This window comes from Coregonus clupeaformis, chromosome 16, assembly GCF_020615455.1.
Source record: "Coregonus clupeaformis isolate EN_2021a chromosome 16, ASM2061545v1, whole genome shotgun sequence".
Taxonomy (NCBI): Eukaryota; Metazoa; Chordata; class Actinopteri; order Salmoniformes; family Salmonidae; genus Coregonus; species Coregonus clupeaformis.
In genome coordinates, this window is record NC_059207.1 from 34715462 (window position 1) to 34730024 (window position 14563).

The following is a 14563-nucleotide window of genomic DNA, read 5'->3' on the forward strand; positions in this document are numbered from 1 at the left end:
ACAGTGTGTATACATACTCACACACACCTTACAGTAGTTTGTGTTGAAGACAATTGCCCCTTCTCCCAGTAGTGAGAGGGGCAGGCAGCCTTTGGCTAACTCTTTGGCTGGGGCTAGTCTGTTAGAGGCCAACTCTGGTCCATTCCATGTGTTTGAGGTGAGGTGTGAGGAAGGTGCTACGTAATGTACTGTAGTTTGGTAATTGCTTTTGATGTATTAGACGTGGCACTTGGAAAGACAAAGACGTCTTGAGAAGCTTGTTAACAGCCAAGTTAAGTAATGGAGTTTTTAATAAAATGGTGGGTTCACCCGCAATATTCACAGACCCGATCTGTCTGTCCTCATCAGTCCAAGTTCCAACCTTGTGATGTCTTTATTGAAAAACAGACTGCCATGTCTCTACTTTACAGTAACTGCTCTCCTATGCACTGCCAGGACACTGGGATGGAAATAATGCTACTAATTACGAAATTACTAATGCTTAAATAAAGATGACTCAAACTCAAGGATATATATTTTTAATTACATTAAGCTACAGTATTCTAGCTGAAGTGTCCAGACTGAGAATGTATACAAAGGTGTATTGTGTCTGCTTTACCGTTGAGAGACATGAAGTCACTTCATCCTTGTTTAATACCCTCATTCGGTTTCCTCTATAAATTACTTTCAATGGGTTATTGGATTTAAATGGCTACATTTTGCTGTGACACAATCCGATGCTTTCAGTATAAAATCACCATGCAGATTAATCTGGATTGAATTGTGATGCTCAGAAACTGTCAGTGAACAACTTTCTTATTGCGGCTGCTATTGGTCTTTTAATCTCTGAGATATAGAGCCTTGTGTCGTGTGCTGAGTTTGTGGCGCGTTAACAAACTCTTTCAAGGGTTCTTGTCTTTCACCTTGTGTGTGGTCCTTTAGCGAAGAGGTTTATCCTAAGTTAAATTATGTTTACAAAGTGGCGTGTTTAGTTGTTTTGACTCTCTTTAATACATTGAACCGGCACCTCTCTTTGTTTGCCTTGGTCGGGGTGGGGAAGGTCGTGTAGTGTCTAATCCGTACTCATATCCTCATGTTGTTCCATTGGACTGTCTCCACAGTGTGTAGTAGGACAGCCCACAGCCATGGCTGATCTTTGAACCTCACTCCCCTCTCCCCGTCTCCTGCACCCTTGTTTCAGAACGATGATCAGTGTTATGATAGAGAGGGAGATTGTTGATGTTATTGTTGTAATGAGATGCTGGGTTGCCAGGTTAGAGATGGTTAATGAGAGTGTACAGCTTTGCCTGCAGAGGGATTCTTATTAAATAGAAACCCCTCCTTAAGACTGTTATCCTACTTTTGGTCGGCTGTAGAATCATGCAGCTAAAATCAAAAGTCCCCTCTGGAGTGGAGACAGGGAGAGAGATGCTCCAAGACGCCAGGGTATTTGGGAAAGCAGTAGAGATCAGGGAAATGGGAACGGGACTCTTCATTCATACAGTACACATCTCAAACGTCTGCAGTAAGCCATAGAGGCTGAACTATCATCTAGTTAGTCTTTTGTTTGCTTTTGTTTGTTTCTTTGTAACAGCCCTTCTTTTCTTTACGTTTGATTTGATTGCAAGTCCTAATGATAAAATGTAAGATTGGTAGCACAGTTATTGAAGAGAGAGAGGTTCTCCAAATGAGGACATGATTAGAAAGAGAGCAGGACAGTGGAGCAGAATCAAAAGGTATTTTTACACCAACGTTTATTGGGAACAGATATGTGCGATTTGAAAGAGAGGATATCCTGTCTAGATTGAGAAGGATTTTATCAAGTGGAACCTGGAGATTCATCCTAAACCTGTTTTTCTGCCCTCAGCTGTCATTTGAATAGCTGAAAAGTTTATCTTCAGCTGTATACAGTGTACATACTGTACATTCTGTAGCATGCCTTCAGATTACCACCAGAGGAACAATTGTTCACTAAAAAAAGATTACTGGCAGAGGAAGACCTGAAACCCAGTGCAGCTGCAGGCAAGCGTGCACAAATACACAGCGAGACACACAGAGAGACACACAGAGACACAGAGACACAGAGACACACAGAGGCAAACACATACAAACACACAGAGACACTCACAGACATAGAGACAGAAATAGACACATACTCCCACACATACTCTCTCTTTCCCACACACACTCAATCTGCCCACTCTCTGACACCTATGTGAGTGTGTGCTAATGTTGGAGTTGATCAGAGCCATGATCCACCCAGCTGAAGAGGTTCAGTCTGAAACAGACCATGGCCTGGAGTCACCATTTATCCTCTCCTCTTCCCAGCGAGGAAGGAGCAGAAATAAATCAGTGAATAAATACAATTTGAGACATGCTGACATGCCCTCATCTCTCTCTCAAAGGCTTTGTGGGTTGAGGAAGCAAATTGAGCAAACCAACAAAGTGAGTGGCACGGCCCAGGGAGGGGTCGCTGTGGTTTGTACTGCTGGGACAGGGCCCTTTGTCTGTCAGTCAATGTGCATCTCACTGACTTACTGTCTCAGCCGTGCACCAAGAGGGAAGGCTAAGGTATAGGCTACCAGCAGTTTCTACAGGAACAGAGCTCAAGAATTAGATGTCTTTCTGCTTTTACAGTATACTCTCCATCTCTCAGAGGTGAATGTATCCGGTTGAGTAATCACAGCATGATACTGTATCCCTGTTAGGAGAGAGATAAGAGGATATGAGAGGAGTATGTGCACCTGACCAGAGCTGTGATCGGGGTTAAGGCCATTAGCCTGTAGACACTCAACCTCTATTAACAGCAGCATGCCTACTGTTCCAACAGCTGAATCATCTTGGATGACCTGGTGATTGATCTTCACTGAATGGCCTTAGATGAAGTGTCTTTATGTGTCCCCCCATTCTGACCTGCAGCCCTGGTTTTACACACAGCTGATATAGATTCAATTACTGCCTCTGATCTCTGATAAGCCACTGGTCTGAAAGGGCTTAATTAATGAGGAGGCTAATGCAGCTCTGCTGTACCTTAGAGATCGTCTGGATTGAGTTAGTGCACTTTTCATATCGTGCACCATAGAGCTGCAATTGTATTTGGAGGCAGACTAACTCAATGTGCCATCTGTCAAGGGGGCAGTCAGTGTGGAGACGCAGCAGGCCATTCAAACAACACAGGCCACTCTATCAATTTGAGGGTGAGTAGTAGTGTTCCCCTCCTCCTCCTCACTTCAGTGATTAATACTGTATGTGACCTATGCTTTTTCAATGAAGCACATACTTCACTCATCTCCAGTGCTTCTGAAAATACACCAATACTCTATACAGCCTTTGTGTACTCTAATGTAGGAGTTTAAGTTTCTCATATCCCTCGCTTGTTCTCTCTTCCGGTCGCTCCTGTCTTACACCTGCTCATGGACAGCGCTCTGCTCTGCTCTGCTCTGTGCTCTCCTCCTGACCCCTGACCTCTGTCAGCCACGTCCTGAATAAACAGCTAATTGGCTGGTTTCCTGTTTAGCCTGATGGGAGGGTGCATACAGCCTATTTCAGGCTGTTTACAGAGCTCTGTCTCACACTCGCTCTTTCTCAGAGGCCTACTATGTATTGTTTGTGTTGATCCTCACACAACACACTTACTGTACACAATCATGCAAAAAGAGCAGGTTGATGTTTATTATCATGAGTCTTGTCCTGGAGGTAGAACTGAGTGATTTCCCCTTAGATAGGCCAGCTGCAAAGTCCAAATTGGCTATATTGTACAAATATATGAGAACAAAATGTAATTTAATGTTAGGGTTAGGCATTAGGGTTAGCACTGTGGTTAAGGTGAGGATTAAGGTTAGGGTTAGGTGTAAAATCTGATTTTATGACTGTGGCTGTGCCAGCTAGTGACCGCTCTGCAGAGCTGCCTCCAGAACAAGATTCATGATGAAAAAAGCTAACCTGCGCAAAAAGATGAACATGAACACACACACACAAACTGTCTGTGTTGAATTAAATGGCTTGTTGCTTTGCCAGACGTGACTTTCTCCTCTGCTATCTGTATTGAATTATTCAGGCAGTTCCGGATCTTCTGTAGCTTTCATCTCAGGCCTGCATCAAGTTATATGAGAGATACTGTGTCTAACTGACGCGTGAGACCTTAGGACTGGGAGTCACAGGTTCAAATTCAGTTTACTCCCTAGGACGACCACGTTCAGCAAAAAAGGAAGGGAAAGCATGATATAGTTTAAGTAGACAGATAAATAGCTACTCTTTAGACACTTTGCAGGTATAGCTATACGAATGTTATAGTTAGTTTCTTACAGTGCTGATTTAGTGACTAATTACCAATATATTCATTATCAACTCCTTAGTTGGAAAAGTCACCGGTTGGTGCTGCTCATGGGGAGGGGGTGATTACATTTGTTCATTAAGTGAACTAAAAGGTGTGGGCTGAGGGTTGTATTTCTATTAATGTGGCAGGAAGCTAGGGGACTGGCTGCTGCTGCATCTCACAGGCTGTTCACAGTCAGCTCCCTCTTTAAAAGACAGAACACACACACACACACACACACACACACACACCCGTGCTCCGCTCGGTTCCGTTCCTAATCTTTGATTAAAAACACACTTAATCTCACAAACAGCCCATTAAGTGCCCCGGGGAATGGGGAGAGGGCGGTGTGATGATGGCGGGCTGTCGCCGGAGCCGGGCCCCTGCTGTACCCTGCTACCCCGCTGAGGGGCCAGGATCACAAAGACATGGTGTGGCAGACACACAGCCGACCTGACAGGACCCACAACACACAGCCGACCTGACAGGACCCACGACACAGGGGTTTGTAGGGTAGTAGGGGTACAGGCTTCAGGACCAGGGACTGTGTCTCCTGAGCAGGTTACACCGATAGGGAATGTCACAGTGGACCATGTGAAGGCCTGGCTGTGTCTGGGTCTAGGCTGGCGGGCTCTGTAGTGGTGTAGCCTCTCTGTTCATCTGAGCTGGTCCGTATGGGCTGGCTGATTACTGTAAATACTGTTTCCTATGATGCCCTCTGAGACAAAGCAGATATTCTGCTCTGCTCAGTGCAGGCTGGTCCTAGAAAGCCCCTCGCCCTCTTGTCTGATAAGGGCCCTATAAGCCAAATTATTTGCCAATAGGGAGAAGGGTAATTGTCATGACGAGTGCAGACTTTCCTTTGATGTGAACGCCATTGGCTTTTGATGTAGAAATGTATCCAGGATGATTATCACAAGCTTCCTTCCCCCCACCCCCACCCCCAATCTCTGTCTCCTATTTAGTCTTTAGGATGAATTGGAAACAGCTTTGTGTAATGTCTCTGGCCAGGGTAATCACGTGTGACTGCTTCTCGTGCAGTTTGCTTATCCTCTCATGAAGATTCTGACCCTCTTAGAGGAGTCCTACTTTTATCTGAAACCCATTTTCTGGGTAATTGAGTTGTTGGTCATCTCTTTCTCTGCTATTGTCCTTACTCCTTTCATATCCTATATGGGTTTGACAAACAACACTCAGGTAGGCTAAGTATGAGTTGAATGTGTATGTTTATGAATTCTTATGTTTTTTTGAAGCACAATACTAATGATATCTTGGTTTGCTCCTTTTTTTAAAACAGAATTTTGAGCAACAATCGCATCAGGGTTCTGAGAAATGGATCCTTTGTTGGACTCTATGCCCTGGAGAAACTGTGAGTAACGCATGTCATTTTCACTACATCTGAATTAGTCTGTCCTGGGTTCTCACTCATAGGTTTAACATTGGCAGGTTTAACGCCAACAAGTTGGGTACTTGTAGCCCATATGGCCCTGTGTTGCGGAGCCCACAGCCCCACAGAGACAGGGTATCAGGGAGATCTGTGCTTCTCGCAGCTCTGCTATCCAGTGGGCTGGCTTCCAGCAGGGAGGATGAAACACTCAGAGTGGTTATCACAGAGTTATATGGAAGAGATCACATAATTACACCACCATTCATCATTATCAGGGAAGCCCTGCTCTACACGACAAGATAAGAGGATTCCATGGGAGGAGGAGGCTGTTGGCGCTGCCTGCACTGCCTGTAACTCAGACTGAGGCAGGCAGCTGGCTGGCTGGCTGGCTCTACCCTATGGATGTAGGGTCCCACTGCCTAGCTGGTCCACTGTTTTTTATTTTTATTGTTCCTTACAGTTTAGATGACAGTTGAGTCCTCTGAGGATTTGATTTTCATCAGTGGCACAAACTGTCCCTGCTGTTGTAAACATAAGAACACAAATGTAAAGGCTGAGTGACACTGAGGAAGGGAGTTTTACATTGCGTCAACAAAAGGATAGTCTACAGTGGTCTTCCAGTCTTGTACTGTACAGTATGAAATGGGGCCAACTCTTGCCTGTGTATGTCTAGGAGGCAGCAGTTTTGGGGGAGGGGTGGGGGTGGGGGGAGATGGTGCTTAAGCGATATTAGTTCCACATGCGACTCTGAGCTGCCACCAATGAAGTTAACAAGCTTTTCCAAAATGTTGGAAGAAAGAAAAAGATGGTAATTCGCTGCAGTTGTTAGCTTGTTAGTACCTACCTACTGGAGCTCAACCCAGACATGCCTGGTCTGAAAAAATTGCTAAACCTGCTGAAACTGCTAGACCCTCTTTTATGTGAGCTATGCCAGGCAAGAAAGCTCCTGTGTGACCATGTTCTTAACTTCTTCTTAATCATAGTTAGCGCCTCATCTATTCAGGCTTAGTTTGATCATCTTTATGACCTGTATTGTTAGATCGGGTGTAGCTGAGATTTGATTAGTGGTAGAGGCTTGGGCAGAATTGTTTGTTTGATGTAAAGTGAGATGATATTACTTGTTTTTGCAAGTGCAGACAAGGCCCCCCAGAGTGCCATGGGGTTTGTGGGGTGGGTAACATGAGCTTGCCCACTAACAGGCCCTTGTACCTGGGACAGTAGTGAAACTAGTAGGGGGTAGGGGGTGGAGCAGGTCTGCAGTGCTATAACCATGACCTAGTTAGAGAGACACAGAACAAGAACCTCCCGCACACAAACACGCACACACGCACACACACGCACGCATACACACACACACACACGCACACATACGCGCACACACACACACACACACAGCAGGAGCTGTGGGCGTCTGGCGCAACAGAGGACATGTTGTAAATCATACAGGGCTCGTTTCACTCCTCTGCTCAGACCTCATACCTCCACCGGCCCTCTGACACACTGCACTGGAGGTCTGCTCACTCATCTTGTGCTCCACACTCTGTAATTGAGCATTTCACAACTTACAATTAAAAATCAGCTCATGGGAAAATGACTATTTTCATATTAAAATATACCACCTTGACATAATAAAAAATCAAACTGGGCAAAGATGGATAGATGTGAAGTAAAAAAAACAAATTAATTTAGCTTGTTGTGTACCTACTGTGCTGCTCACCCTGCGAGTTGCTATGTTGTTTTGTTTTGTCTCTAGCTTGGTCACCGTTCAGGTCTTGCTCATTATTTCCAGCCTGTTGTCTACATGTGCTTGTCATTTGGTCCAGTGGCGAGCAGTTACTCATATATGTGGTCAGCGTTGTAGAAGCCAGTCCAGCTAGTACATTTGGTTCCTTGGAAGTTGTGGGAACATACGTTTTTTGTTTTCCCATTGGTCCTGGGAACGAAGCCAAATGTTTCCTGACCGGTAAAATGTTCTGAGAACGGAAGTGAAAATGTAGCCTGTTCTGGGAGCGTACAGTTTTAGGTTGCAGGCAGGTTCTGAGAACGTTTTACTATGGTTCCCTGAAAGTTTTCCTGGGAGGTTTTATTAACGTTCTGAGAATGGAAATTATAGGTTATTTGAAAGTAATTAAATTAAGTTCTGAGAACATGTTTCAATAAGGCTTTTAGTAAAGCTGTTAGCTCAACTGTTTTGAACTCCAAGCACAGATAGGACACATGGAAATTCATTTGCTTAGGCATTAATCATGCAAACACATTTGTTTTTTATTGTGTCTGAAATTCAAACCTATGATCTTATGTTCTCTATCCATGGAATTAGTCCACCTGCGCCACAAGGATGGAGCCAGCGCGGTATTTTTTTTTTTACTCATACAAAGCTGTTCATTTTAGTCTATTCAACCAGACCCCATTTAAACAAGCACTCATTAAGATCAGGTGTGGCCAATTAGTGGGCGCGGCCAACACACCTGAACACATTTAACAAGATAGAGGATAGAGAGAGTTTTGTTGACACTGAGAACGGAATGTATATGTTTAAAAAAACAAAAACATTATTGGAACGTTCTTTGAACGTTACTAATGTTTTCTTGTGTTTTTTATGGAACGTTTTCTTAATGTTCTGAGAAAATGACTTTAAATAGAACCATGAGGAAACCTGCAGAAAACATTATGTTGAAGTACTGAAATTCCAACAGAAGAACATTGTTTCTTAATGTTCTCTGAACAATTTGAGAACGTTCCTTTAAATAGGACCATGAGGAAACCTGTAGGAAATGTTATGCTGACGTACTGAAATTCCCACCTAAGAAACATAACAACTAAGAATGTTATGTGCTAGCTGGGTATCCTGCACCATTCCCAGAACGGGGTATCCTGCACCATTCCCAGAACGTTGTGGGAAGGTTGTATGCAAAATAACCATAGGACAACCACACTCTCTCCAAGCTCTAAGAAACGTATGGTTCTCAGAACATAATGTGCTATCTAGGAGCCCACGAGGGCCGGGTGAACACACACCAGGGAATAAGACCACAGCAGCCCTTCCCCAAAGTCAGGAGGTCAACCAGACAGTCAACTGCACCCACACTTTCAGTGGATCTCAGTTTCAACTTCAGTGTCTGTCTGTGTGTGTATCCTATTATGGGCATCCCAAACTCCTCCATGCATAATTGTAAGAAGTAGATGTCTAAACAGAAATACTGTCCCTCTCAGCCTACTTAGCCATGTTTGAAACAGTAGTCCAAGCAGAGGCAGAGCTGAGTATAATCAGAGCTTTGCTGTTATAAGTATGAAAGCACAGCAACAGAACAGGAACCCCTCCTCCAACCAGACCAGAGCAGAGCAGGCCACACTGTGGATTCCTCCACACAGTTAGCCCTTTCATTGGACTAAACCTCCTCAAAGCCACTGTTGCCTTCGTAAACTGCCATGCCACCCAAGTGCAGAGAGCTATTTAGCTTAGTTTGTTTTGCCCTCTTACAGGACATCTGTGTGTTGTACTGTAGTTCTTTTTGAAAGGCTTGTATCCCAATATCTACAGTTGTATGTACTGCATACTTCAGCATTCCAGTGTACGACACTCAGCGTTCTAGTGTACACACATACACACACCCTCACACCCCCTCACACACACATTCTCACATACACACCTTTCCTGGTACCTCCACCTCCTCGCAGCACACCCTCTCTGATAGGCCCTAACGAGGCTGGCCCACTAACGAGCAGGGACCTTTATGAGTTGTGGACAGATCCCAGCGGCCTGTCCTGCACTGATTTGAGGCCAGGTAATGAGAATAATGAGCAGAGTGGGGGTCTGGCTCCTGTCCAACGGGGCCCCACTGCACCATGGGACACAGGACAGCCAGGGCATAAGGGGCCCTCATTACCAGCCTGCTCACTCTGCAGGGAGAGAGGGAGCACAGATGGGAGAGTGAGAACAGAGGGGAGAGGTAGAGTGGTGAGGTAGAGTGGATAGGTGAAGGAGCAGGAGCACTGTGGTGGACAGGAAAGGAAGAGCTAAGTTAGCTGCATGGGATTGGGTCTGCCAAGCAGGATGGGGCCAGTTCACAGACTTAAAAAAAACTCACTGTTGGATGTGATTCTTCCTGACCTATACATTTCCTTCATAGCCATTTATAGCTATTCTAACCATGGTTTGTGTGTAAGATATTTTTTGGTTTGCAATAGCCTGTTTTACCTCTTTTCCCCCTCACTTCCTGCCTAGTTGAAGCCACTTCAGCTAAGAACAGGAAATACACACTTGTTTGTGATTTATATAGAAAGCTAAGAATGAGGGGACGTTTGCATTGAAACTCCTGGTCATCATAAGTCAAGAAAGGCATGGGAATTTGCAGATGTGGAGAGGGAGTGTTTAGCAGAGGGTTAAAGTCCTTGATATCATTGAAATAAGTCTACTGTGTCTCTGAAATACGGTGTCCTATTCATTCATATTTACCCCGATAACATCAGTTATATAAAGTAGAGGCAGGAGCCTCTCAAGCTGTGCTTGAGCCCTGTTGAAACAGACCTTGAAATCGTCTCTGCCATTCTGAGAAGTTAGGGTTAGGAACTAGGCCAACTTAAACAACTTTACCATCCAATGCAGGGGAGGAGATGAGATTGCTAAAGATGGTATGAAGGCTGTTGGTGAAAGAGAGTGAGTTCACCAGCAGTTTCCCTTATATACTGAACAAAAATATAAACGCAACATGTTAAGTGTTGGTCCCATGTTTCATGAGCTGAAATAAAAGATCCCAGAAATGTTCCATATGCACAAAAAACGGATTTCTCTCAAATGTTGTGCACAAATTTGTTTACATCCCTGTTAGTGAGCATTTCTCCTTTGCCAAGATAATCCATCCACCTGACAGGTGTGGCATATCAAGAAGCTTATTAAACATCATGATCATTACACAGGTGCACCTTGTGCTGGGGACAATAGAAAGCCACTCTAAAATGTGCAGATTTGTCACACAACACAATGCCACTAATGTCTCAAGTTTTTTGGGAGCGTGCAATTGGCATGCTGACTGCAGGAATGTCCACCAGAGCTGTTGCCAGAGAATTTAATGTTCATTTCTCTACCATAAGCCGCCTCCAACATCATTTTAGAGAGTTTTGGCAGTAATTCCAACCGGCCTCACAACCGCAGACCACGTGTGGGTGAGTGGTTTGCTAATGTCAACGTTGTGAACAGAGTGCCCCATGGTGGCGGTGGGGTTATGGTATGGGCAGGCATAAGCTACGGACAACGGACACAATTGCATTTTATCGATGGCAATTTGAATGCACAGAGATACCGTGACGAGATCCTGAGGCCCATTGTTGTGCCATTCATCCACCGCCATCACCTCATGCTTCAGCATGATAATGCACAGCCCCATGTTACAAGGATCTGTACACAATTACTGGAAGCTGAAAATGTCCCAGTTCTTCCATGGCCTACATACTCACCAGACATGTCACCAATTGACCGTGTTTGGGATGCTCTGGATCAACGTGTACGACAGCATGTTCCAATTCCCACCAATATCCAGCAACTTCACACAGCCATTGAAGAGGAGTGGGACAACATTCCACAGGTCACAATCAACAGCCTGATTAACTCTATGCAAAGGAAATGTGTCGTGCTGCATGAGGCAAATGGTGGACACACCAGATTCTGACAGGTTTTTCTGATCCACGCCCCTACCTTTTTTTTAAGGTATCTGTGACCAACAGATGCATATCTGTATTCCCAGTCATGTGAAATCCATAGATTAGGGCCTAATGAATTTTTTTCAATTGACTGACTTCCTTATATGAACTGTAACTCAGGAAAATCTTAGAAATTGTTGTATGTTGCTTTATATTTTTGTTCAGTATATAAAGTTGTTTTCTTTAGTGGGGAGATTAACATTATTTCCACAGAGGCTAAGCAAATTACCTTGATGAGTGGGAGCAGTGCAGAGGTGGGCTATGCTTTGCCATGGCCATGGCTAGGAGCCCTTCTGTCTAGACCCCTCTGGGCATAGCAGAATGGAGTCCAAATCCAGGCTGCAGGAACACTCTGATTTAATCTGTCCTCCGAAAAACAACCTGAACTCCTGGCTGGAGCAGCTAGAGACGGCTGGACACGGGACTCTCATTTCTCACTATCCAAACAAATGAGTGTTTGTGTTGTACTTTCTCCTGCATACGGTTTTGAATGGCCCCTGTGAGGCAACGGTCACTTAATGAGTGTGTGTGACATGAGGGGTCGAGTGAGGAAGGGGTTAAGCATGCTAGAGAGTGGAAACAGAAAGGGGGGCATTGGGCTGTTGGAGTTGATAGACTCCAGATGTGTCTGGGAGATAAACTGAAGGAACGGGGAGTGTTTGTATTGCAAGCTTAACTCAATCGTGGCTCTAGGCGTTTATTGAAACGGTGAGCATGCCCTCTCATAAGCTCATTAATTAACATAATTCTTCATATACCAGTGGTTCTTGAATGCACATGCAGCAAACTTGATATGATTTCAACTTCCTTCACAAGTTCTTGAGGTTTCTCTCTGTTCCCTTCCCCCACTTCCATTCTCAATCCTTTTCTGCTTTCCTCGTTGCATCTACCGGACGGTTCCATCCCCCCCTTTCTCTCACTACTCCTCTATTCGCTGCAGTCCGCCCACTGGATGCATATTCACACATCGCCCATGATTGCGCTCCTTTTCATTGATATTTTCTATGAACAGCATTGTTTGCCAGTTCGTTCCCTATGGTAGAGTTGGCCCACTCCCAACCCTGAATGAAGTATTTCCAAACTACTGTCTGCAAGCTCATTGGCAGAGCGATGGAGGAGGTGGCCTATTGCTGGCTTTGTTTCTGTCTGCTTTTTAAATAACTTTATGGATTTACTACATTTTCATAACATTAATTTTTTGGGGGACCCTTCTGCTTTTTGGGGTTTTCTGCTGAAAACTATAGAATATGAGCTGGCTGGTTTTTAGGACTAATATCTCCATACTGTTATGATAGTCCTACACAGAGGGACTGTTGTTCATGAACAAACAGGAAAATAAAACACCCTTGCATTAAAAATGAATGGTCTCTACACTGGTGACGTAAAGTGAATTGTGGTCAATTCCTGAGTCTTTCCTGGTTGAAGTTGTGTATAACAGTGTTGCTACCAGGACCTCATGCATACTAATTGCAATCAAGAGAACAGTCAAAGTGGGTATCACCTCCCTTTTGTCATCTAGCCCTGTTCCTTCCAGAACTCAGAGTTGGAGTCAGTAAGTCCATGGTTCCAGAGTTTTCCTTGGCAGAATGATCTCCAGTACCCCTAGCAGCAGACTGTGGAAACCTAGGAAATGTTACACTTCAAATAAAAGTATTACATGGCTATTTCAGTCCTTTCATCCTTTCCCCAGCTAGCGTGCATTTGGTACCACAGTTTAAACTACTGTCAGACTTGGCCAGAGCAGTGGCCGTATTCCTTCAAGACAGTTCACTCTAGAGCTCTGTGGCATGGCATGGTTGAAATTACCCAGTGTTGGAAGAGGCTTCTTCTTAGTTGCACCCAACATCAGATGTGCCCATATGTACCTTCAGGTGAAGCACTATTTACCGGAGGATTTTAAATCACCTGGATGTTTTTTAATGGTATTTCCAACTGAGGGTTGTGTGTGTGTGCAAGTTGCATCTTTTGATTGAATTTCAAGGGTAATGATCGGTTTGTTTATAATTTGTCATTATTATTAGGTCATTATTGGTCATTATTGCTATGAAAGAATAGGCTGCATGCAGTGGTTAATAACTGCAGCTCTGGACTGGAGAACCAACCGACACGGCTAAAGCAACTGGTTTCCAGATGCACACGAGCTAACGTAGATTAGAGATCCAATCTGAGGGGAACCAGAAAAAAAAATAAAGAAAATAATCTGTGGAAGGGGCAGGAAAGCAGGAAATTAGTAGAAAAACAAGACCTCGGCAGATCCTGGTTTCCTGTTTTGGGGGGAAGGCAGGAGTAGGTTTTGGGGGCTGTGTTACAGAGCCCCCATTGTGAGCAAGTGTGTTGAGGAGTGGGGGGGTCTAGGGGGCCGTTTCACAGGGCCGAATCTGCTCAATGTTGAACCCACCAACCCCCCATCCCCACCTGCCCCTCCCTACAGGGGAAAAGCAGCTAGTAAAAAAAAAGAGAAACTGTAAAAATAAACGAGCAAGGGCCTCTGTTCTAGAGACGCCAACGAGACAGGAAATGACACGCAGCACAAAAATGGTCTCCACTGACCTCTGGTGCCAGTTAACCATTCAGTCCCTTTCTCTTTTTTCTCTCTGTCTCACTCCGCACACCCAAACAAACGCTTGTTTCATACCGTGGATGGTTGATTGTGTGAACTGTGTTGTGCATCGCAGCTAGGTACAGTATAGAAAATGGGGAATGGAATGCCCTTTCTCTCTACTTATAAAAAACCCTATCCCTAATCGATTGAAACAGGAAATTCTTGATTCCAGTCTGGCGATAATAAGTGGACGTTCCCTGGCTTCAGTCATTCTCCCAGCATTCCCCAGGGCTATGGCCTGAACAATGTCACTGGAGCACTCCATCCCCTGCCACTGTGGGCCTGATAATGGAGCACTCCACAGTCTGGAGCGCTATACAGCAGTCGTCTTAATTATGACCCTCTTGCTGCCCTGCGAGCACGTCGCTTCTCTCTCCTCCTCTCCTTTCCTGCCTGGGCCCCAGGTGCTTGTGCCCCGTCCCGTCCCAGACAGGAATTACTCTTCAGAGCAGCAATAGATGTGCCCTATTGATCGGGAGAAGACTTGGAGAAAAAAATATAGTCTTTAATGGCAGACCCTGGTGTCAGGCCCAGCTGAAGAACACAATGGCTCTTTTTAGACTGGCAGTGGGTTGGATGCTGT

General features: G+C 44.8%; 1 protein-coding gene across 2 annotated transcripts in view; it reads left to right on the forward strand.

The window, feature by feature from the left end:
• The window catches only part of LOC121584841 (adhesion G protein-coupled receptor A2-like), a 50879-nt gene that overhangs the window by 20385 nt on the left and 15931 nt on the right, over positions 1–14563 (forward strand). For both annotated transcript variants that reach the window (XM_041900995.1, XM_041900996.1), the window contains exon 3: positions 5592–5663. In XM_041900995.1, the coding sequence (XP_041756929.1) occupies positions 5592–5663 (72 nt within the window). The remainder of the gene's footprint in view (positions 1–5591; positions 5664–14563) is intronic.